The sequence below is a fragment of the Arachis hypogaea genome, chromosome 11, assembly GCF_003086295.3.
Source record: "Arachis hypogaea cultivar Tifrunner chromosome 11, arahy.Tifrunner.gnm2.J5K5, whole genome shotgun sequence".
NCBI classification, from domain to species: Eukaryota; Viridiplantae; Streptophyta; class Magnoliopsida; order Fabales; family Fabaceae; genus Arachis; species Arachis hypogaea.
The window spans coordinates 124079405-124104070 of record NC_092046.1 but is presented as its reverse complement, the minus strand read 5'-3'; the positions used below and the strand labels follow the sequence as shown (position 1 = coordinate 124104070).

Sequence of the window (24666 nt, the reverse complement as noted above, 5' to 3'; positions counted from 1 at the left end):
TGGCACATACATTCATGATTTTTAATTGCTTTTTGTTGATTGCCTCTTGGGTTCTGCAATTCAGTTTTGTCTATGTAATTGCTTTTGGTTTCCTTAATCTGTTTGTTAATTGTTTTGTGTATTGACTTATTTTAAATTAGGAATTTAGGATATTATTAGTTCATTAGTGCCATTGCAATTTGGAAATCAATTTGAATGACACATGTTTGTCAATTTTGTATTTATAATTTTATACTGTATTTTAAAATTTGTGTAGAATTGTGAATTATTTATATTAGTCAATTAACTTAGATTTATAATTTATCCTATTACTAATGGAGAAATATTTCAAAAGAATGTCATTGTTGGGGTTAGATCCCAAAACAATTCGTCAACCTCTTCTAACAAAAGGAGATTTTTAGAATTCGAAGTAGAGAGTCTTATAGCAGATCCATGACAACGACCAAAGATTTCAAGCTATCATCCAAATGACAGAGACAAAGTTAGGTGTGCATATTTGCAAAAAGGTCCTTATCAACCAAGGACTCATGATTTTTCACAAACTGCTTGTGGTTCTTCTTTTCTAAGATTTAATCCAAATTGGTTTGATGACTATGGCAACTGGTTAGAGTATAATATATCAAAAGATGTCTTTTGTCTCTGTTGTTATCTTATAAAATCTGAGATTGAAGGTGGTGATGCTTTTGTAACTAATGGCTTTTTAAATTGAAAAAAAAAAGAGAGACTACAAATTCATGTTGAAATTTATGATAGTACTCATAATCAAACTTGGAGAAAATGTGAAGCACTTGTGAAGCCAAAACAACACATCAGTGCTGCTATTGAAAAACAATCTTATCAAGCTAAAAAGAATTATCAAATTCACTTGACAGCCACAATTGATTGTATTAGATTTATTTTGCGACAAGGATTGGCCTTTCGTGGTAACAATGAGACAGATGATTTTATTAATCAATGAAATTTTTTGGAACTTCTAAACTTTCTTGCGCAACATAATGAAGAGATTGATCGTGCTTTCAAAAATGCTCGTGGAAATCTTAAACTAAGAGCACCCTCAATTCAAAAAGATATTGTAAGAGTTGCTGCAAGTGAAACGACAAAAGTTATTATTAATGATCTTTGGGATGAATTTTTTGCTGTTTTGATTGATAAAACCCGCGACATTTCTATTAAGGATCAAATGTCAGTTTGTTTAAGGTATGTGAACAAAGAAGGGCAAGTTAGGGAGCATTTTCTTGGTCTTGTTCATATTTCTAATACCAATGCTCTATCTCTAAAATTAGCATTGGAGTCATTATTAGAAACATATAATTTAAGTTTATCAAGAATATATGGACAAGGATATGATGGTGCAAGTAATATGCAAGGAGAATTTAATGGTTTGAAAACTTTGATATTGAAAAAAAAAATCCTTATGCTTTCTATGTGCATTATTTTAACCACCAACTTCAGTTAGCTCTTGTAATGGTTGCAAAAAAACAAGTTGCAATCGCTTTGCTTTTTAATTTGTTAACCAATTTGTGCAATGTTGTTAGAGCTTCGTGTAAACGAAGATATATGCTTCGTGATAGTCAGATGATTAAGACAATTGAAGCATTACAAAGTGAAAAAATTTCTAGTAGACGTGGTTTGAATCAAGAAATGGCTTTAAAAAGAGTTAGAGACACTAGATAGAGTTCACATTATGGAACTATACTTAGATTAATTTCTTTGTTTCCTTCCGTGGTCAATGTTCTTGAATGTGTTGAGGAAGATGAAAATAATTCAGAACAAAGAGCTGAAGCATGTCATTTATTGAATGTCATTCAATCCTTTGAATTCATTTTTAACTTTCCCTTGATGAAAAATATCTTGGGAGTTACTAATGAGTTATCTCAAGCGTTACAAAGGAATGATCAAGACATTGTATATGCTATGACATTGGTTAAAGTGTCTAAGTAACGGTTGCAAAATATAAGAGATGATGGTTAGTCCCTCTTACTTGATGAAATCTCATTGTTTTGTGACAAACATAATATTACTGTTCCAAAAATAGATGATATATTTGTATCACAAGGAAGATCAAGACGCAAAGTTCAAAAGATCTCAAATTTGCATCATTTTCAAGTTGAGATATTCTATCAAGTAGTTGATAGACAACTTCAAGAACTTAACAATCGTTTTACAGAGGTGAATACTGAATTGCTTCTTTGTATAGCTTGTTTGAATCCAAGACACTCACTTTTTGTGTTTGATAAGGAGAAGTTGATCCAATTAGCTCAATTCTATCCATTAGAATTTTCTTCCACTCAACTTTTGGCACTTGATAGTCAACATGAGAACTTCATATTAGATGTGCGTTCTGATGATCAATTCTCAAACTTAAATGGGATTGGTGCTCTTTCTGAGAAATTGGTTGAGACTCAAAAAAATATTGTTTATCCATTAGTGTTTCTTCTTTTAATGTTAGCTTTAGTTTTGCCCGTAGCAACTACATCAATTGAAAGAACTTTTTCTACTTTGAACATCATAAAGACCCGGCTTCGTAACCGTATGGGAGATGAATTTTTAAATGATTGTTTAGTCACATATATAGAAAGAGAGATATTTGATTGTATTGACAATGAAAAGATTATTCAATCTTTTTAAAATATGAAACCCAGAAAAATAAAATTTAAATTATTTGTTATTCTTTTAAATTATTATTTTATTATTTTAATTTGTTAGTTAAATAATTTGAGAAGTAATCATATTTTATAATATCATAGTACAATTATAAAAATTATTATTATACTATATATATATATATATATATATATATATTGTCTCCACGGACAAAATTTTCTGGATTTGTCACTGTATATATAGAGTGGGAAGAATAGAGAGAAATAGAAAAAAATAGAGAAGTAGATAAGAAAATGTAAGAAGGAGATTTACTCATTTTTTAGGGAAATATTTTCTCTAAATTTTAATAAGAGAGTGTTACGTGACACATTTTAGTTATTAAATTAGTTAGTAATATATAAATATAATATATAATATAGCTATATTTTAATTTTAATATTTAATTTTAATTTTAATTTAATTTGAATGCAATTAAAGAATGCCATGTTGTATATTTTGATTATCAAATTTGTAATTAATCATTGATAATGATATATAAAAGAGATAGAGTGAGTGAAGAAATGAGAGAGATAGAAAAAGGAAGAGAGATGAGGGAAGAACTCTTTAATTTTGAAGGGAGAGATTTGATTTCAACTGCAATGACGAAGTGACATGTGGCACATTTTGGTTGTAAAATTAGTAATATATATAATATATAATAGATAATAGATATAATAAATTTTTTAAGTGAGTTATAGGCCCAATACTAATCATATCATTGCCCTCCCCTTTAAAACAACTTTGTCCTCAAGAGGTTGCGGAAAATAAAAATCCTAATTAAAATTGTAAATGTAAATTACAATTAATAAAAGAAATCATGAATTCTAAAATATTTTTATGCTACTACTCAAAAAATAAAAATTTACCACCAGAATTCAATTATTTAAAAATGTTTAGACCCATTAAAATATCAAAATATTTCTCTTTGGAAGTTAGCCTGATAACTGATCCACCTTGCAAAAATCGAATTTGGATTGAGCACACCAACTTGAGGCCCAACCCATGAGAAGGAGGCAATACCTTCCCCTCTTTTTCATTCCTGAAGGTGAAGATCAGAAAGGGACCAACCATCGCAGCTCCAACCCGCATACCACCGGTTGTCGCAAGCTTGCATGGAGGAATCGGCGATTTGTGCCACTTTTGGTCTCCTCCGGTGCACCTGATACTGCTGTCCAGCTCCCGTTCCCCCTTTGTCTTCTTTCTCTGTGGTTCTCTGTGGCGTTATTTCTGCCTCTTGTCGAAGTCGTTGCTCGCTACTACAAGTCATCGTCGTCTCATCCTCCACTGCGATCCCACGGGAAGATAGCTAATGTGAGTGGTGGTGGATTAGCCATAATCGGAGAGACTTAATAGAATCCACAAGCTTGGAGATCTCCGCCTCTTATGGTGGTTGTGATGGCATGAGCACTCACCATTATTACTGGAGCACCACGAACTTCTTTCTTCCACTTTGTGAAAGCGCCAACCTTGGCGCTGCTCCTGGCATCGTCATGGTCGCTGAATCTCCATAGATCGTGACCATTCTCATCCCTTCTCATCATGGAGGCACCATCCTCAGTGCCTATTGCAAATCTATGGTGCTGCCTTGCATCGTCGTCTGTGACAATCGTCCACAGTTTTGACGCCTCCCATGATAGAAACCACCATTCTCCCTCCCCTCTCGCTTCGCAATCTGTCCTCAAATCTCCTTTTCGTGCCATCATAGATTCGAACCACGATTGATCTTCATTCCACACAGTATCGCTATCACTAGGTTCGTTTGTAACTTCCTCATTATTCTTGTTCATAATTTCTGGAACTACTTTATAATTGTTTGCTTAGGGAAGTGCTGGATTTGTTGTGGTTGGAAACTCTGGATCTATGGCTAAATTGCTGTGTGATTGATATATGAATTTGGACATTGTTTCTTCTAAATTAATTTTGTTATCTAAAATGTTGTTTGCTGTAATATCTTGTAATACTGGTTAAAAATCTGGTTGGTAACAATGCAGAAATGCTAGCTCAAAGGTAGGCCAATCTGCTACTAGATTACATTGTTGCCAGAGCATGAACCACGACAGATCGCGGTCGATCAGTCCCCTAGTGACCTCCTAAAAACATTGAGCCTCTGAAGTTTCTCTGGCATTCTACAGCTTCCAAGTACAAAGAATCTACCAATAGCCGTTAGCACCATCGAACATTGAAAGAGCATCATGCCAAGGAATGTGACTTGAATCCAAACCACCATGGAAAGCGGCGATCGCCGCCAACATGGTGTTTAGTGAAAGCACCATTTGATACGACATTGTATCAAGAGATAGAGAGCTAGATAGAAATCAAAGAGAATAGAATAGAAATTCCTAGAATTAGGACCAAGAAGGGAATTAAAGTTTTCAATTATATCATGGATATCCACATTATTACATCATATTCTTATTTATAGCATAATTTTTTAAGTGAGCTATATGTCCAATACTAATCCTAACATTCATGTGAAAACCAGGGTCTCAGTACATTAAAAAAATCAAATAATAAGCTTTTTAGATGTTAGTTTTATGTGAAAGAATTTAAATTTTTTACTAATTAATATTAGGGTAAGTATATTTTTTGTATTTAAAATTTGTCAAAAGTTTTAAAAAAACTCCTAAGTTTTATTTTGTTTCAAATTTGTTCTAAAATTTTTCGATTTACATCAAATATATCTCTTAAAGCTAAATTTTTAAAAAAATTAGGACTAATCTAACAATAATGCATGACAATTATCTCTGATATGCTTGTGTTGATGGTTATTCTTATAAAATTGTTGCTGAAGTAGTCCTAAGCTTTTTGAAAAATTAGCCGTCAGGGGTATAGATGATGCAAATCGAAAAATTTGGGGACAAAATTGAAACAAAATAAAACTTAGGGGTATTTTTGAAACTTGTAACAAACTTAAAAGACAAAAAATATACTTTATCCTTAATTTTAACATTCATTATTTAAAATTTGAAAGAATTTAATATGTATACTTTTACATTTAATTAGGTGTTAAGTTTATTACACAAATAAAAATAATTAATTTTCATCCTTATAATTTAAAAATAATATTTTTTTCTCTGTATATATAAAATATAATTACATATTAGTATAAAAAATTTATATTAATAGTTATGAAATTAATTTAAAAATTTTTTTTTGAAATAATTGAATCTTAATTCTAATTATTAATTACAACATTAGTATTCTCTCCAAATTATATGTAATGAATATTTGAAGGAAGATAGGTAAAAATATAGATTAGAAAGATAAGCGGTGAAAATTTAGAACTAAATTAAAAACAAATAAAAAGTGCAAATAATAATAATAATAATAATAATAATAATAATAATAATAATAATAATAATAATAATAATAATAATAATAATAATAATAATAATAATAACTTTTTATGTGAATAATATTACGAGATATTTTTTAATTATATTTAATTATAAATTTAAAATATTTTTATAATTTTATGAATTTATTTGAATTATTTTATTAAATTTTTTTTAGAACAAAAAGATAGAGAGATAGAGAATGAGAGAGAAAGATGAAGAAGAAGAAGGAGAGAAAAAATTTGTTAATTTTAGAAGAAAAAATTTTATTTTAATTATAATGAAAGAATATCTCATGATATATTTTGGTTTGTCAAATTAATAATATAAAATATAAATTATAAGTGGAAAATTTTGTGGTGCTGAAAGAAAGATTCATCTACACATGCTAAAATCTATGTGTCATGGTCTGGAGAAAAATGCGTGTCCCTTGGATGTGATCGTTTGGTGTGAGCTATGGCAATTGCAGCAGTGGAACCCAATCCTTTTCAGAATTTGTCTCACAATGAGCATGATGATAGATATTTATATGATCATCAAGACACATTAATTAATTAAATTTACAAAAATAATTTGTTTTGAAATGTAATATTTTATTTTATTTTTTGTGGACATATAATGCTCGGCTAGACTTTGGACGTTGGATTTGTAGTGGGTTGTGTGAACCCGATGGGTATGATCATAGCCTTTGAAAAATGCATGCACATTACACAACCAAAACAAGTAGGAAAAAATTATGGGACAAAAATAGATTTTTTTATTTAAATTAAATAAATATAAAATTTACAAAAATACATCAAGTACAACGTAATTACATAAATATATATTTGACCACATCTCAAATACTAAGAGGAGTTCTAAAAATTGAACACATCTTGAATACTGAGACTCCACTTTATAGCAAAAGAGTTAAATAAAGTCTCAGTGTCCAAGGTACATGCACAAATAGAATGTAGATTCAGCACCGAAACATATGCACAATGCGTGAATTGGTGGCTCAGTACCCAAGTTATTCATTTTAATTTAAATAATTTTAAATTTTAAAATTATGAAAATATTTCATCTAAAATTTAGATGATTATAATTTAAATTAATAATTTAATTTAATTCAATAAAAATAAATATACTTGTATTGTTATTATTATTAATGTATAGGATTATTATTATTAATGTAATAACCATATTTTAATATTTATTTTTATATATTTAAAAATTATATTTGAGAATTATTTATTTAGTTTCATAATAAATAATATTTTTAAATTTGAATAATTTATTAATTAGTTTGTACTTATTATACTATATATTCAATAATTTATTGAAAAAAATATTAATATAATGAATAAAAAATTTAAAAAGATATTATTTAAAGAATAGAGACAAATAAATCCCTAACCAATTTTAATTTAGAGACAATTAGGCGCATGTCCATTCCTGAACCTGACACGTCAGCGTTTTCCGTTCAGAGTTGACGGAAAAACACCCACAAGACCTCGTTGTGTCACGGAAGTAGAGGACAGGGATCGAAGTGGGTCGTTTTTATTATGAGGGATCGTATTGTCATTATGAAAAATGGACATGGATCGGGTTGGTAGTTCACTCTAATTTAAATGAGATAGTTTCTAAAAAAATAATGTGATGGCATTTTTAAATTACGTAACTTAATCGTTACGGTTTAAATGTACAGTTTTAAATTACGTTTAAATGGGCGATTTTAAATTACGTAACTTGAGTTAAAACCGTCCATTAAAACCGTCTAACACCTATATTAATTGAAATGTTCCTATATTAATTTGAAACGTTCTCCTATACAAGAATAAATTGTTATAAATATTATTTATGATTATTTTAAAAGAGTACTATATTTAATAAAATTATTATCTCTTAGGTATTATCGTGTGATATTATTAGAGTAATTTTATATTGTATTTTACCATACCAAGATAGAAGATGGCGTTATTAGACTAAGTATGCACGTAGAGGGGAGCCAATTTATTTTTATATGTTCATGACTTAATTTAATAATATTATTTTTTTAAAATTAATTTTACAGTAGTACAACAATACAAGTATATTTATTTTTATTGAATTAAATTAAATTATTAATTTAAATTATAATCATCTAAATTTTAGATGAAATATTTTCATAATTTTAAATTTTAAAATTATTTGAATTAAAATAAATAATCTGAGTACTGAGCCACCAATTCGCGTATTGTGCATATGTTCGGTGTTGAGTCTACATTCTATTTGTGCATGTATCTTGGATACTAAGATCCCATTTAACTCTTTTGCCACAAAGTGGAGTCTCAGTATTTGAAATGGGTTCAATTTTTAAAATTTATCTTAGTATCTGAGATATGATCAAATATGTATTTATGTAATTACGTTGTATTTGATATTTATTTAATTTAAATAAAAAAATTTCATTTCTATCCCATAATTTTTTCCTACTTGTTTTGGTTATGTACTGTGCATGCATTTTTCGAAGGCCATGATCATACCCATCGGATTTTCATCACTTCACACTATGGTTCAGAAAACTGGACCAGGCTGGCCAGTCGCATCGGTTCAACCAGGAACCGGCAATACAAGTGGTTTGGTCCTCCTCCTATAACCGCTCGGGAGAAAACCGGTAAAAAATCGTCGAACCGGCCGATTGGATCAGACCGATAACCGGCCGGTTCCCCTAAAACGACGCCGTTTTTTAATTTGTTTTATATAAAAAAAAAAAAAAAGAAAACCCGATCCACTCGTGAACCCCCCTTCCCCCATTCATTCATCTCACTCCATCGTCATCGAACCCTAGCCCTCTGAAGCAAAGGAACCTCGAACCCTAGCCCTCCATCGTCACCGTTGTTCTGAGATCGTCAGCGCCGCCGCCGTCCCTAGGTCCTCAGCACCGCCACTTCTTCCTCTTCCCCGTGTCCGGAACCCAGTAACTCGGCAGGTCCTCTTCGTCTTCGTTGGCTTCTCAAACTCAGGTGAGTGCTCCTCGTCTTCATCATCTCTGAACTTCTTCTTCAATTTTTGTTCCATATTTCCTCAATTCTTCTTGGGTCTTGGCTTGAAGTTTGGTTCTTCAATTCTTCTTCTTCGGTCTTTGGTCTTCGGCCTTCGATCTTCTTTGTATGTATGGTTTTGATTGCTGTGGAAATTGTATGTATGGATTGGTTGCTAATATTGGAAACTTACTCTGTTATGTCATTTCTATCAACCAGAGTCCAGAACACCTAATATTACTGTTTTAGTATTTTGCTGTTTTGTAAATGTTACTCTGTTTTAGTCCAGAACACCTAATATGCTGGAAACTTACTCTGTTATGTAACTGTTACTCTATTTTAGTGTTTTGTTGTTTTGTTAATGCTGGAAACTTACTCTATTTTGCAGTATTGTTGAATGTTGTAGGCAGAATTTAGACATAGTCTTGAAAATTTAATATCTGTTTTTAATTGTGTTGTGGCTCCTGCTTTAGGTTAAGAACATGGTTAATCATTGTGTTGTGGCTCCTATTTTTAATTGCTGATGGCTCTTAACTTGTTATTTTTCATTGTGTTGTGGCTGTTTTTAATTTCATATCTGTTTTATTAATTTCAGTTATGGATAATAGTATTAATCAAGAAGCAATGGTTGTTAACAATGCTTCTGTGAATAATAACTTGTCTATCGATCCTCCTATTTCGAATGATGCTGCTAATCCTAATCCCCGTAGTGCTAACGATAGTCAGTCACAAGGTTCTTCTAACCTACGGAGAAAAATAGATTTAGCTTGGAAATATGTTGCTCTACAAATAGTGAATGGAAAACCACAATATCAATGTTTATTTTGTCTACAAGTTTTCAATGGAGGTGGAATTCACAGGATGAAGAAACATCTAGCAAAGATTACTGGAGACGTGAAAAAATATCCTAAAGTTCCATATGATATGGAAAAACAGATGGAAAGTTTGTTGAAAGAAATTCAGACCAACAAAAACAAAAGAAAAGTAATTTTTAGTGAAGAGGGTGGTGATGAGCTAGAGGATGCAATTGATGAGGCAATAGCTCAAGAAGAACAGCAGCGTACTTCGAGTCAGCAAGGAGTTGGAGGTGATCCAAAGAAAAAAGTCAAAGTCACTCCTCCTATGTTTGCACCAAGAACAACTCCAGGAGCTCAACCAAGTATTAAAAGTGTTTTGCAAAATAAAGAGGCGATACACGAGGTTGATAAACGGTTTGCTTGGTGGCTTTTGGATTGTAAAATTTCATTTAATGCTGTGATGTCGCTATTTTTCCAAGATATGTTGGATGGTGTTGTTGGTATTGGACCTGGTTACAAGGTTCACTTGTTGGCTGATCTTAAAAGAGAATGTCAAATGCTAGTTGATAGTCATAGGAGTGCATGGAAGAAAACTGGATGTACCCTCATGGCTGATGGTTGGACAGATCAAAGACAAAGAACGTTAATCAATTTCTTGGTGTATTGTTCTAAAGGTTTGTGCTTTGTGAAATCAATAGATGCTTCCAATATCGTAAAAAAATGCTTCACACTTGTGTAATTTGTTTTCTGAGGTGATTGAATGGATTGGCCCTAATGATATTGGGCATGTTGTGGCTGACAATGCAGCCAATTATGTTGCTACTGGTAGGCTTATCAATAGAAAATATGATAATATCTATTAGTCACCATGTGCTGCTCATTGCCTTAATCTTATTTTAAAAGATATAAGCAGCATGGCGCATATTTCTAACCTTGCAACTCGTGCTTCAAAGATCACAGTATTTGTGTACAATCATATGATTTTCTTATCTTGGCTAAGAAAAAGACCTCATTGGAGAGAAATTGTACGTCCTGGTGCAACCCGTTTTGCAACTGTGTTTATCACATTGAAGAGCATCTTTGACTGTAAAAAGGATTTGCAAGCATTAGTTGTAGATTCAATTTTCACTGATCACAAATTTTCATTGATCCTGTTACCTTGTATTGCAAGTGTAACAATTTGGATTCAGTTCAGGCAATGAAAGAAATATATTTATATAGAGATCGGAAGGAAAGTTTTGATAGACCAGAAGCTATTCGAGCTGCATCTGAACTTAAGCCTGGTAAGAATATGGCTGAATATTTGTTTAATTAATAGTAACTTGTTTTATGCTCCTATGATCTTAATTGATAACTTCTAATATGTTATGATTTTATAATTGGTAGATGAATGGTGGAGGTTATTCGGAGGCTCTGCTCCATGTTTACAAAAGATAGCTGTTCGCATTCTTAGCCAAGCATCTGCTTTGTCTGGATGTGAGAGAAATTGGAGTCTTTTTGACCAGATTCATACAAAAAGAAGAAATAGATTGGAGCATGATAGACTGAATGACATTATTTATGTTACCTATAATTTGCGTCTTAAATCCTGGTAATATATGTTTCATGAAATATCATATTGTTTCATATGTAATCTTTAGCATAACAAATTTGTAAATTATTAAATCTTCATATATTGTATTTAACTTTTTAGGAAGGAAAAAGAAAAAAGAAAGCAAAAGACACAATATGATCCAATTGATTATGAAAGCATCAGTCTAGTTGACTTTTGGGTGACTGAAGAGGTTGTAGAGAAAGAGTCTGATCTTCCTAGTAATGTGGATGACTTATTGTGTGAGTATAGTATATTTATTTTCTAATGATTATTAGAATGTTGTTAGTTTATAATATAATAATATGTGTATTTTATTAGGTGAAATTGATGCTGATTTATATCAAAGTGGCGGTGGTAGTAGTGGTCTTTATGCTGCATCTCTTGATTCTTCTGCTCAAGAGGGTGGGAATGAAGGTGAAGATCATCCCACTGGAGCAGATTTGCAACAAGTTCTTGCGAATTTTGATTATTGATAAATCATGATGTTGGGATTCAATATTTAGATATGCTTTTTTACTATTTAACTTTTGAGTTTGGATTTTGATAAGATAATATATATTTTGTTGATGATATTTTATGTAGTATTTTAAATTTTGAAGATATTTTAAGATTTATATTAGACTATAATTATATTTTAGGATGTTTATTTATAATTTATTTATTATTCTATTCTAAAATAGTTTTTTCGGTTGAACCACCGGTTAGACCGGTTAGACTAGTGAACCAATAAACCAGTGACTAGAGCGGTTTGATGACCGATCCGGATTTCAAAACCTTGCTTCACACAACCCACTACAAATCCAACGTCCAAGGCCAGCCGATCATTAAGATATGTGCACAAAAAATAAAATAAAATATTACATTCCAAAACAAATTACTTTTGTAAATTAAATTAATTAGCGATTCTTGATAATCATCTTAACATCTATCATCATGTTCATTGTGAGACAAATTCTGAAAAAGATTGGGCCCACTGCTGCAATTGCCAGCACCAACTGCAATGGCTCACACCAGACGATCACATATAAGGGACACACGTTTTCCTCCAGACCATGACACATAGACTTCAGCATGTGTAGATGAATCTTTCTTTCAGCACCATAGAATTTCCCATTATAAGTTATATATAGAGTGAAAATGGTAGAGAGAAATAGAGAAGGAGAAAAAGATATATAAGACTATTGAGGAAGAAAATTTATTAATTTTAGAGAAAAATATTTTATCTCAATTTTAATGAAAGAGTGTCATGTATCATATTTTGATTATTAAATTAGTAATATAATTTAACTATATTTTAATTTTAATATTTTAAATTTAATTTAATTTTAATTATAATTAGAGAAAATCATGTATATTTTGATTGTCAAATTTATAATTAATCATTGATAATGATACATAAGAAAGATAGAATTAGTAAAGGGATGAGAATGATAACGAAAGATAGATAAAAAGATGAGAAGAGAACTCTTTAATTTTAAAATGAAAGATTTGATTTTAATTACAATAAAAAAGTGACATGTGACATATTTTAGTTGTAATTTCTAAAATTAGCAAAGTATAATAAATATTTAAAAAATATAAATTAAAAGTATATTATTAAATTGCTAGACTAAAGAAATTGAACTAACTGCTAAAAGTATTAACAAAAAGCAATCAACTCTATTGGTCTGAGTTTTTCTCTTTTAATTAATCCAATTTGAATTTCTAAATTTCTAAAAATTTTGATTTGTGATGCGTGTTAGCAAAAATTGAGTTGACTCGTTAAATTACCAAAGTGCAAAGGTTGCTTAAAATTGTGTTATGGAGGAAAAGGAGAGTAAAATAAAGTTCAGAGGATTTTGTATGAGAATGATGATCTCTTTGCGAAGAATGATATAATTTAACTTATTATGAACTTGTTTGGAAATCCTTTAATATAAGAAAAAAATTATATTTTCTTTAAAAAAAAAATTTATTTTTATTTAAAATTCAATTTTATAATTTAAAATGACTATAATATATCAATAGAATATATAATTCAAATTTAAAAAGTGTGTGAATGAATTTAGAATTTAGATTTTTTTTTGTCTGATTTACAAATTAAGAAAAAATGAGAATTAAAAATTCTCAAAACAAATTCAAATCATTTAATTTTAATTATTCCAAAACAAAAAAAAAAAAATCAACTTTTGAATAAATTCTAATTCTTAGCATTCCAAGTTCTATACAAGGGCGATGAGACTTCTTTTTTTCTTTCCCACCGACAAATTAAACAAGAAAAATTGCTAAAATCAGAAAACAACATATACCAATCAAATAAAAGATATAACCAGATGCAATTTCTTCTCAATATCCTTTCAACCATTATCTTCTGTAGAATACAAATTCATGTAACCTTACTAGCAGAGCTATCTTTAAAGTTTAAACTATACCTAATTCTTGTAATTATTTTTTTTACCAAAGATAGGGAGACTTGAATCTGTAATTTCTTAAGTGAGTATAGAAAAACTATACCATTTGAATTATAACTCATTCGCTACCTAATTCTTATAATAGTAGGTAAATAGATGCACCTTTTAATGAATTTTGTAATAATATAACATGAAGAACTGAAGACAACTTTCGTCATGGCATTAAATTTAAATATCCTTTTTTTTTTTGTTTCTTGAGTTATTACAAAACAATTAGATTTCTGATTTCTCTGTACATGTTATATTCTCTCACACTCACACACTCGTGGCCAAAATTTGGTTTAAGTGACACTCCAAGCAGAAGACACATCATACTTTGTGCCCCTTCAATTTCTTGCTATGAAAGTTGGTGATGTGCTTGACATGAATAATCACGTTTTCATGTCTAGATTCCTTGATATTCCCGGTTCCTCTTTTTGTTTTTCTTTCCCAAATGTAAAGAAGATTTTCCACCATGAAACTTCCTACCATTTTGGCAGGATTCTTCTAGTAGAATCAGCAATTTTCTTAAGTAACAGCTGCTGACGTGGCCCTTCGATCATGAGACTTCACTGTTGGAAGCGTTTTCTTAAGTATCTTCCTATCTCTAATGCCATCAAATAGTAGTTCATAGGAATGGTAAGTTATGTGGCCTTTCTTCAACAAATCTTCTACAACAATCTTGGGTGCTGCAACCACCTTTTTATCAGCTTCAAAGATTGTATTTACAATATCCGGGACGATACCCTTTCCGATCATAAGGTTGATGATACCAACTGCTTCATGAAGCTTGTCCTCCATGCAAAGACAATTTAGAACTCGTCCAAATGTAATTAGCGATGGAATAAACCCCTTTTCAATATTTTCCACTAGAAGATTATACCCTTGTGTAACATTTGCAGTTTTGCAAAAGCCATCAATCATGACCCTATAGGTATAGTTATCTGGTTCACAGCCATTTCGCTTCATCTCAGAGAAGAGCTTTACTGCCATTTTCATGTTGAGCTGTTCAGAAAACGCACAAAGTACAATGTTATATGTTGCTGTTGTATGATAAACATTGTATTGTTTTTCCATCCTTCTAAATAAGCTGTAAGCACCATCAAGATCCCCAATCTTACAGAAACCAGTGATCAATGTGCCAAAACTAACCACATCAGGTGCCAAACCCTTGCTTCTCATATCCCCGAGCAAATCCAAAGCTTCATTTACTTTCTTATCTTTACAAAGGCATTCAATGATAATGTTGTATGTAATTATGTTTGGAGCGGATCCCTTCTCCGCCATAGCCTTGAAGATCTCCATTACTTCATCACTTTTCGCAGCCTTGCAAAGCCCATTCAACAAAGTATTGTATGTGATAACATCAGGAGTCACACCTTGGCTCCACATTCTATTTACCATCTCAATTGCAGTGTCTAACTTCTGCTGTTTACAGTAGCCATCAATCAAAGTATTGAAGGTAAAAATGTCAGGTAGGCATCCTTTGGCAATAGCATCATTGACAAGATCATTGGCATCAGATACACAACCCATCTTGCACAGTCCATTTATGACTAAATTGTAAGTCCACATATTAGGGTGAGAGCCATTTTCTGCCATCTCCTTCATCAACTGCAAAGCTGGCAAAATCAGACCCAACTGAGACAACCCTTTAATCATGGTATTGTAAACAACAATGCTTGGCCTCAAACCCTTCTCAATTCCATGCTTAAAAATAGCCATGGCTTGATCAGGATCACCATCCTGGCACAATCCATTGATCAAGGAACAATAAGTAAACTCATCAGGCTGGAAGCCCTTAAAAACTGCATCCTTCAGAATCCTATTAGCATCTTGCACCTTCCCAGTCTTGCAGTATCCATTAATAATAGTATTATAGGTGAAACCATCAGGCTCAAACCCACAATTAACCATCTTATGCAAGTATCCCTCAGCTTTGACAACCTGAGAATTCCTACAAAGCCCACAAATCAAAGTGTTATATGTGACAACATCAGGACTCAAACCTTCTCTCGCCACAACACCAAGCAACCTAACAGCACCATCAATATGACCTCCATTACAAAGCCCTTGAATAAATATATTAAAAGTAAACAAATTGGGATTAACCCCTCTCTTTAAAACCTTGCTCAGAAGCCTTTCACTCTCTCCCACAATCCCCTTTTTACAGAGCCTATGAGCAAGCTTGTTAAAAGTTGTAACATCAGGAAACAAAAGTCTCTCGAGCATTTCATCAAACACCTCACGCGCATCATCAAAACACCCGGATTCATAAAACCCTTCAACAACGTTACAATACGCCACTGCATTCGAATTACACCCCATGAAATGCATGTTCTTAAGAAGCCTAAGAGCAGCATGGGGTCTCCTAGTTCTACAAAACGACTTGATCCTCACGGTGTAGGTGCACACATCGGAACAAACCCCTCTATCCTTCATCCTCATGTAAACCTTATGCGCTTGGTTGTGGTACCCGTGCTCAACCAGAATGTTCATGATAGCGTTGTAGGAGTGTACGGAAGGGTCGCAGTTGAAGAGGTCCATGTGCTCGAACGTGTCAACAGCTTCCTGAACTTTCCCTCTTCTTCCGTAGCTCCTCATGGCTTCGACATACGCTCCTTCTAGAATCGCGTTGTCGAGGTTGGTTCTCATCTCCGAGAGAATGTTCTCCATGTTCTCGAACTCGCCGTGGAGACCAAGCTTCTGAACCATGCATTTGTATGTTAAAAGCGTATGCTTGAACCCTTCCTCGGTTTTCACCGAGTTGAACATTTCCAATGCCCTAAGAGGGTTCTTTTGGGATTTTATTACCGCAGCGACATGTTTCGGAAGAAGAACACGATTCATTCCACAAAAAAGAAACTATAAACATAGTCTTCAGAACCGAACTGGTGATCGAATCGGTCAGACTCCTGATTCACTAGTTTATTGGTTCAACCGATAGATCACTAATTGAACCGATAAAATCGGTCCTACATAAATAAAAAATATAAAATAATTAATTAACAAGTATTAAACGTAAATTAATATAAAATACATGACAACAATCAATTATCAATTTCTAAAAATACCTAAAAAGAAATTTTCAATTAGCATTAAACCTACATTAAAACAATTAAATAAAAATAACAATAAAAATTAAACCTACATTAAATCAGTATCAATCAAGTATTTAACCTACATTAAAACAGCAATAATCAAGTATTAAAATAGTAACAATCAACCGCAACAATTAAGTATTCTATACAAATTTCAATTAGCATCAAATTTTTATTTTAAACTTACATTAAAACAACAGCAACAATTTATACACAAATTCTAATTGCTTTTAAATTTGTTATCAAGTGTCATTCTATACCAAGGTTCTGAAAACCGGACCGATTATCGAACCGCTTTAGATACTGGTTTACTGGTTCATTGGTTTACCGGTTCAACCGTGGTTCAACTAGAAAAATCGTTTTATAATAAACACCTGGTTCTAATAAAAATTCAATGAATAAAGCAACTGGTTATAAACACTCTTCTGCTGCATTTTTTTACTTCAAAGGGGGATCATAAACTACTAGTTCTATGAATAAACAAACTACAATGATATGCAATGCCAAAAATAGGCCAATGATGAAATAATAAAGGGCTTCACTCTTCAATTCTATATTCAAGTTTGTAGGGGACCAGAATCAACAGAGTAATACCGTTGGAATAGTCTTCCTTCTTAATTCTCATATACCTCAAAGAATTTCCTACAAAATGAAAATTGAACACAACACACAGGCTTAAAACAAAAACAGAACAACACTCAGAAATCAATCACCTCTTCCAAACACAGCCTTAAAACAAAACAGAACAACATTCAGAGTATGAGCATTGATCACCAAAAATTGATTTCTGAAACAAAACAAACACAGCAAAACCAGCAGAACAACATTCAAAGTTTGAGCATTGATCACAAAAAAATTATTCCAGAAACTAAACAAACACAGCAAAACCAGCAGCACATCACTAATCATAATCAATAATCAAAAGACATTCAATAATCAATTATCTCACAAGACCTTCAATAATCAATAATCAGCAAAATCACAACACACAAAACAGCAACACAGGAGAACCAGCGCTAATCAGTAATCAAATAATCATTCAATAAAAAATTTAAAACACAAAACATTCAAATAATCATTGAACAGGGCATAAAAAAAACGCAGAAGTGAGCAGTGAACAGACCTTCGAAGTCTGGGGCTCTGGGCAGAGTACGTTGCCGCGACTGACGACGCCGACCACACGACAGCGAGCAGGACGGCGAGCAGATGAAGACGACGCATGGGCCGAGCTTGCGGAAGAAGGGAGCAGGGGTTGGAGACGGGGAGAACAGGACGAAGAGAGAAGACCTGCGTGCGACGGACGGCGGCAGTGGCTAGACGGATGGACGGACGGACGGCGGCAGAGGCTAGGGTTTTCAACTTTTTCTTTGGTTGAGGACTTGAGGTTGAGTTCTGAGTTCTGGAGAAGGAGAGAAGGGGATTGGCTTAGCGCCACTGATTGTAGACAAGACGAAGAGAGAAGCCCATGCTGCGTGCGACGGACGGCGGCAGCGGCGAACTCCTTGCGGCGGTGGAGGAGGCTAGGGTTTCTCTTTGGTTGAGGGAGAGGGAGAGGGAGACGCGTGCGGCGCGGTGACGCAGAGGGAGACGCGTGCGGCGCGGTGACGGGAACCTGTGAGAGGAGAGAAATCAAGCTGAGGCGAGGCGACGACGCAGCGACAAAGGTGGCTGAGGCGACGAGGAGGCAGAGGAGCCGGCAATCGTGAGTGTGAGAGAGAGAAAGTGCCTCTGCAGCTCTGCGGAGGCTGAGTGAGGATGTGAGATTGAGAAAGAGTAAGGTTCACTTCACTGGCTTCAGGGAGGGAGAGGAACTGAGGGTTAGGTTAGAGTTTTCTTTGCATAGGTTGAAGGGAAGAAGATGAAGAAGAAAGAGTAGAGGAGTTTGGTGTTTATCTGCTAGTTCACAGCACAGTTCTCGGACAGAACTGGTCGGTTCGACCGGTCTAACCATAAACCGGAAGTAATTATGGTCTGACTAACCTCATAAAATCGTTGAGCAAAAAATTAATGGTGAATCGCAAAATTGCTCGGTCGGATCAAATCGGAACTCGGCCGGTTTTCATTTTTCAACTAAAAAATTAAAAAAGAAGCCTCCTTTTCTGTGTCTCTCAACTTCCCTCTCTCAAAAAAACCTAGCCTCCAACGTTACTTTCTTCTTCAAGCTGGCCATCGCTGTTGTACTACCGCCGTTGCCGTAGTTGCAATCTGCACTGCGTCCATGATTGTTGAAACACATTTGCTGGCCACGCTTTACCGTCAGTTTTGAGCTTCTGCGTCTGTTCTAAGCTTCTACGGCCTCTGTATCACCGTGCTTCCGTCGCGGTGCTCCCTCCTCGTCGCTTGGTCGAGCTTGCCTCGAGCCCTCGTTTCTGCTCCAGCCCGTTGTATCGCCACAGTTCAACTTCTGTTTTGGCTGAACTTCCGCCGTTGTTCAGCCCTCACCTGAGCTCCCTTTCTCTCATCTGAAATCTTGAATCTCTGTTTTGTTCATTTTTTTTGTAAGTAATTTCTTGCTTATCTCTTTTTTTAGTTTTCTTAGGTTTCTTGAATCAATATAATTTAGTTTGTTCATTCATTATCAATAATTTAATCGCAGACTGATTTTTATTACTGAAAATTAGTAATGAACATTATTGGATATTATTGAGATGTTCTTGTTATGCGTAATGATTTTCTTCGGTTTTTCTATTATGAGTAATTTAGATTATTTTATTTTATAGTAATATGGAAATGTTTTTGTTGTTCAAATGTATTCTTTTATTTACTTGTTCAGTGTTGTATTTATTATTGTTGCTGATTATTGCTGTTTGTTCTTGAGGGTTTTGATTGTTGATATTTGTTTACGGTTGTATTTGTTTTTGTTCCGTTCGTGTGCAGCCGAGGTATGAAGATTCCTTCCGCTAATGTTCAGCTTCGATGGAGAGTTATACATCGTTCTAGGTGAAGGATGAAACACCTCGGTGAAATGAAACACCACGGCAGGAGCACCTGCAAAAAGCACTCCGACGCTCAAGTTAGAATAAGGTGTTGAGAAAGCAATGTAAAGAAGAAATAAAGTGGATTGTGTGACCTATCCTTCACCGAGCTTATTGGCTCGTTTAGATAGATGAGTAAAGTGTTAGCTTTCTTTTGTTTGTTCCGATCTTTTAGTAATATTGTGGGTGCCGTTATTATTGGTAACGGACTGTAGATAATGTTTGACTAATTTGAAATTGCAACCGAGTTGCGTAATTGAGCTCTTCTGCTAATTTCTCCGAATTGTCTGGTCAGTTTCGATTTGATCTTATTTTCGAGTTTATAGGGTACACGTCATAGCCCCGAAGCTTGTCTTGCTTTGTAAAGAAAAGCAATAGGCAAGCTTTTAATATTTCTGCCTTGGATTTTTTGTTGGCTTTGGCCGAGGTGTTGGAAAATGAACAGTTTTGCATTTAATGTTTTCTTAGTTTTCCGCGCCTATTGAATTGATTGGTTGGCAGACGTGGCGGCGTTTCGGTGTGTCCTTGACCATTGGATGCGAAGTAATAATGGGTTGAATGAATGGCTTGGATCTTCGAAATGGTTTTTTAGGAACATGTATTGCCTATATAAGTGGAACTACGCTATTGTATTACCTATATAAGTTGAGGTGCAAGTTGAGCTTTTTGTAAGTTATACCTCGGCTTAATGCATGACCCTTTGTATCCCCCAAGCTTAATGATGCACCAAGGTTTATCAAGCTTGGGTTTTCTAAAAGTCGCTTTTAAATGGGAAAATAAAATAAAGTAAAAAGAAAGCACAAAAAGTTTTATATGACATTTTTACCTTGTGAAACGTGTTACAATTAATACCTTCTCTTTTCTTTCAACCTTCTTTCACCGTTTGGATTTTTGATGCTCGAACGGTTATTACTTGCGTTACCCACTAAGTTAGTAGGCTTGTAATAATACCTTGTTGCTGTTTTGTCTTTGGGAATTGACGTTGTGATTTTTCAAATTTCTGTCTCAAGTTGAATCCAGTATGACTTCCAAAGGTTAGTGTCTTCTTCTTTGCTTTTTCCGTTTTTACAATGGTGAAAGGGATGGAGAAAGAAAAAGAGAGAGAAAAATAGAAAGTGGTTGAAGTAAGAAAAGAGAATCCGTATCATTGGGTACATGAGGATGTGAGGACTCGTTCTTCGTCGTATGTGGACGCCGAGTCTCTTCGTGAACTTAAGGGTTTGAAACTTGTTAAAAATTGTTTCAGTGTGGCTGTCGAGCTTCTTTACTGTTCTGGTGAGGATAGGGTTTGTGAGAGGAGGGGAGATTGGCAATATTTCTATATGTACACTCCTTGTCTTACTGAACTGCGCGTGAGATTTCCTTTTTCTGGTTTCGAGTGCGATGTTCTTACCCAACTCAACTGTGCGCCTTCGCAGTTACACCCTAATTCTTGGGCGTTTCTGCGTGCTTTTCAGTGTCTCATGGATTTTCTTTTGTTTCCTCGTTTTTTATTTGTCTTTTTCTCGTTGTTTCAATCCAAAAGGGTGCGGAAAAGGTTATAGGTGTTTCTGAGTAGCTTTCCTGGTCGTTCTCTTTTCCTGCTATACAAATCTTCCTTCAAAAATTTTAACCCCCTGTTTGTTAAGGTGCGATCTGTAGAGACCGAGTACCCTTTTTATCTTGATGACGAACTTATAGAAAAGTTTCCCCTTTACTGGTGCTCCAAGCCAATTCAAATTCTTGAGGCTACTGAGTGGAGCGAAGAGGAGGACTGTCCTTTAGATTTTTTGATAGAGAGCTTTGCTACTGGGGAATGTTTGTCAATTTCTAAACTTCTACATTTTCATGATATTGGTGACAAAGAGGGTTTGAAAGCTTATATAGGTAATACTGATTTGTATTCTTCCTTGCAGATTTTGTATTTTCTGACTTTGTGTTGTACCTGTAGGTGGACGAGTGCCCCTCCTTGATCCTTCTCGGCTTCAATATTTCCTCAAGAAGAAAAAAGAGAAAGATGCGGGTGGTTTTGGAGTTCTAAAGGAGGGTGGAGGGGATGCTGCTTACTCTACTGCCCAGCCTGCGTCGTCATTTAAAAAAAAAGGGATGATACCGAGAAGTCTCTGGAAGTTCTATCAGAAGGTGATAAGGAAGATGTTGGTGGTAATGAATCTGCCTTTGATAGGCAAAAGAGGCTCCATGGTTTCATTCCTGATACGAATCCGCATTCACTATGGAGCAATCAATTTCCCTTTGCCAAACTTTCTGATAGGGTTTCCCAATATCTTGGCGACATGCTTATGACCTGCCGAATTGGCATGGAGGGGATGGGAAAATTTATCCAGGTCAACTGTATATTTTTGGTATATATGTTTTGCTTGTTGTTGTGTTTTTATTTTTTATTTTTTGTTATCTCATTGTTGTCTTTTACTACAGATTGTTGCTTCACATTTGATGTGTGTAGGTCGCACGACCGAACTGCTAGGGGTTGAGCAGCAGGTGGCCATGGATAAAATTGTTGAGTTAGTGTGGTCGTCAAAGGAGAAAGACGACGTCATTATTGATGTGACGGCAAAAATGAAAAATTCTAAAGAGGAGATTATCCGACTTCAGGATCAAGTTCGGCTTCTTCAGGCAGAGATCAAAGAAAATGTTAAGACTAAAGGGGAGCAAACTTCCAGGATTCATGAGTTGGAAGAGGAGGGGATGGAGATGTTTACCTCCGGATTTGATCGTGCCGTTAGTCAGTTCGCCGTGCTGGCTCCCGAGTTTGATTGCGGTCAGCTTGATGTGACCAAGATTGTTATTGGTGGCAAGCTGGTTGTAGATGGAACTGTGGAGGATCATGATGAGAACATTCCTCCTTCTTGATTTGATATATTATGAGTTGTTTTTTTTTGTTAATACTTCTGTTGCCGATTTTAGATCGGATCGCTATTGTCTTTTGCTCTGACTACGTTAAGTTAGGTTGTGATGGTAATCAGTGGCTAAGAAAAGGGGAGATTGAATCTTAGCCCCGCTTTGTTGAGTATTAATTGCTGCCTTTTCAAAGAAACTTTAGGAGATATTTCTATTTTTGTCTCATAACTAGTCAAGGGACATTTTCTTTTTGTCTCGTAACCAGTTACGAGATATTTTTCATTTTTGTCTCCTACGCAACAGAAACAGAATAGGAGTAGAAGAGAAAGAGAGAATCACACCCAGAAGTATCCTAGTTCAGCTACTAAGTGCAATGCAGAATACATCCAGTCTCCATCACAACTGTGATGGAATTTCACTATAATCATCAGATTACATGCACCAATTCTTCCCTAGGAACTACCCATTCCTATCTGGGACAAATCGACTTGGACACCTACCAAGCTTTAAACTGCAAAGTGCTAACCCAATTTGCAAGAGAATCCCCACAAGATCATGAAACACAACATACAGATGTACAAAGAAACTCTTAGACATCTATGGCTTTTTCTTTAATTTTGCTCACTGCCTTTTCTTCTCTCACTGGCTTTTTTTTACAAACCTCACTCTGTTTGCCTTTTACCATGAGACTCAGACAGACAAAACTAAAGAAAAGAAAATAAAATGAAACTCATTGAAGGAGAAGAACTCTGTTAGCTTCGGGTAGCTATGAGAACTCTGTGCTTACTCTCCTTGCTTCAACCCTTGGCCGTTCACCCTTATTATAGAAGGGGAAGCTTCCAAGGTTAAAACCTGTTCAACCAAGTCACCAACATCTTCTCCAACACACAGCCGGTTCGGACAAAGAGAAGAGAGAGGTAAAATAGAAATCAAATCAACATGCATGTACCTCTCTCAACCCTTTTCATCAAACTTCTTCAATCTGAGCCTTTGATCTTGATTTTGGCTCCAAGAAAGAACACTGACCCTTGATGAACCTCTGATCTTTGACAGCTCCTTCTTTTTCATATTTGCTTCTTCCTCTTCATAGTTCCAGTAGCTACCTTCTCTCTTGGATGAACAAAAATGAAAATGAGCTTTACCCACTGAGATCTTCTTCTCTGATCGAGATGGATCTTGTCTATTCTTGGCATGAAGATCTTGAAGCTTCTTCTTGAAATCTTGCCTTCAATGGCAAAGATCTTAGCCAAACCATGCTTCGGATCTTTCTTCTTCAGAAACCATCATCAACCTAGCCTTTTTCTTCTTCATAGCTTCACTGTTTTCTCTGATAACTTGTTCACTCTTCTTTCCTGAGTGAAGTGACAACCGAAACAACAAAGAGAGAAAAAAGAGAGAAGAAACAAAGCATTTAATGTAAAATTAAATGAAATTGAATTGTGGACTTCGGTTACCTATGTGAGCATTTAATCAAATTGAATTTTGTGTTCCAGTACCCAATGCATACATTCAATTTAATTAAAATTTGAATTCCACCATCAAAAGAGAGTGGGTAACCGAACCACTTCTATTTCCATTCCTTCTTTCTTCAATTTCAGACCAAAGGCTTTGTTGTTCTATCAAAAAGATTGTTTTGTGCTGCACATTGGTTTCCTGGCCCAATTAGCTTTTGATTCAAAATGGATTTTCACAAGGTTGTTCATCATTGATCCAATTTGGGCTTGATCAAATTCTGGCCCAATGCTAAAACTGCACACTAACCAAAATCCATTAGCTAAACAATTTGAGAATAATAATTTTATAAATTTTCTAATTCATATATTAATAATAATGCTTAATCATCACAAAGAATTCAAGTTTTCCAAAATCAACAATCTCCCCCTTGATGACAAACATTATTAAAAATGAATTGAAAAGGATTAGGATTAGAGAATTTCCTTTGATGATTTGAC

The 24666-nt window shown here is 34.2% G+C and overlaps 2 protein-coding genes across 3 annotated transcripts; one reads left to right on the top strand and one right to left on the bottom strand.

Annotated features, from left to right (window-relative positions):
• The first annotated feature begins 9604 nt into the window (after nt 1-9604).
• On the top strand, nt 9605-11844 carry LOC140176189 (uncharacterized). The gene is made up of 5 exons (XM_072206090.1): nt 9605-10451; nt 10681-10863; nt 10968-11060; nt 11164-11253; nt 11690-11844. The coding sequence occupies exons 1-5, from the start codon at nt 9605-9607 to the stop codon at nt 11842-11844; spliced, it is 1368 nt and encodes a 455-aa protein (XP_072062191.1).
• Nucleotides 11845-13960: 2116 nt separating this feature from the next.
• Nucleotides 13961-18837, bottom strand: LOC112722490 (uncharacterized). Of its 2 annotated transcripts, XM_025773541.2 has the most exons (3): nt 18025-18776; nt 17496-17543; nt 13961-16775 (listed from the first exon to the last, which is right to left on the bottom strand). In XM_025773541.2, exon 3 carries the CDS (start codon nt 16648-16650, stop codon nt 14329-14331), a length of 2322 nt encoding a protein of 773 aa, XP_025629326.1. In that variant the 5' UTR covers nt 16651-16775; nt 17496-17543; nt 18025-18776; the 3' UTR covers nt 13961-14328. The 2 variants fall into 2 exon arrangements, with proteins under 2 accessions (XP_025629326.1, XP_025629325.1); XM_025773540.2 differs by lacking the exon at nt 17496-17543 and having other exon boundaries at nt 18025-18837.
• Between the last annotated feature and the right edge of the window lie 5829 nt (nt 18838-24666).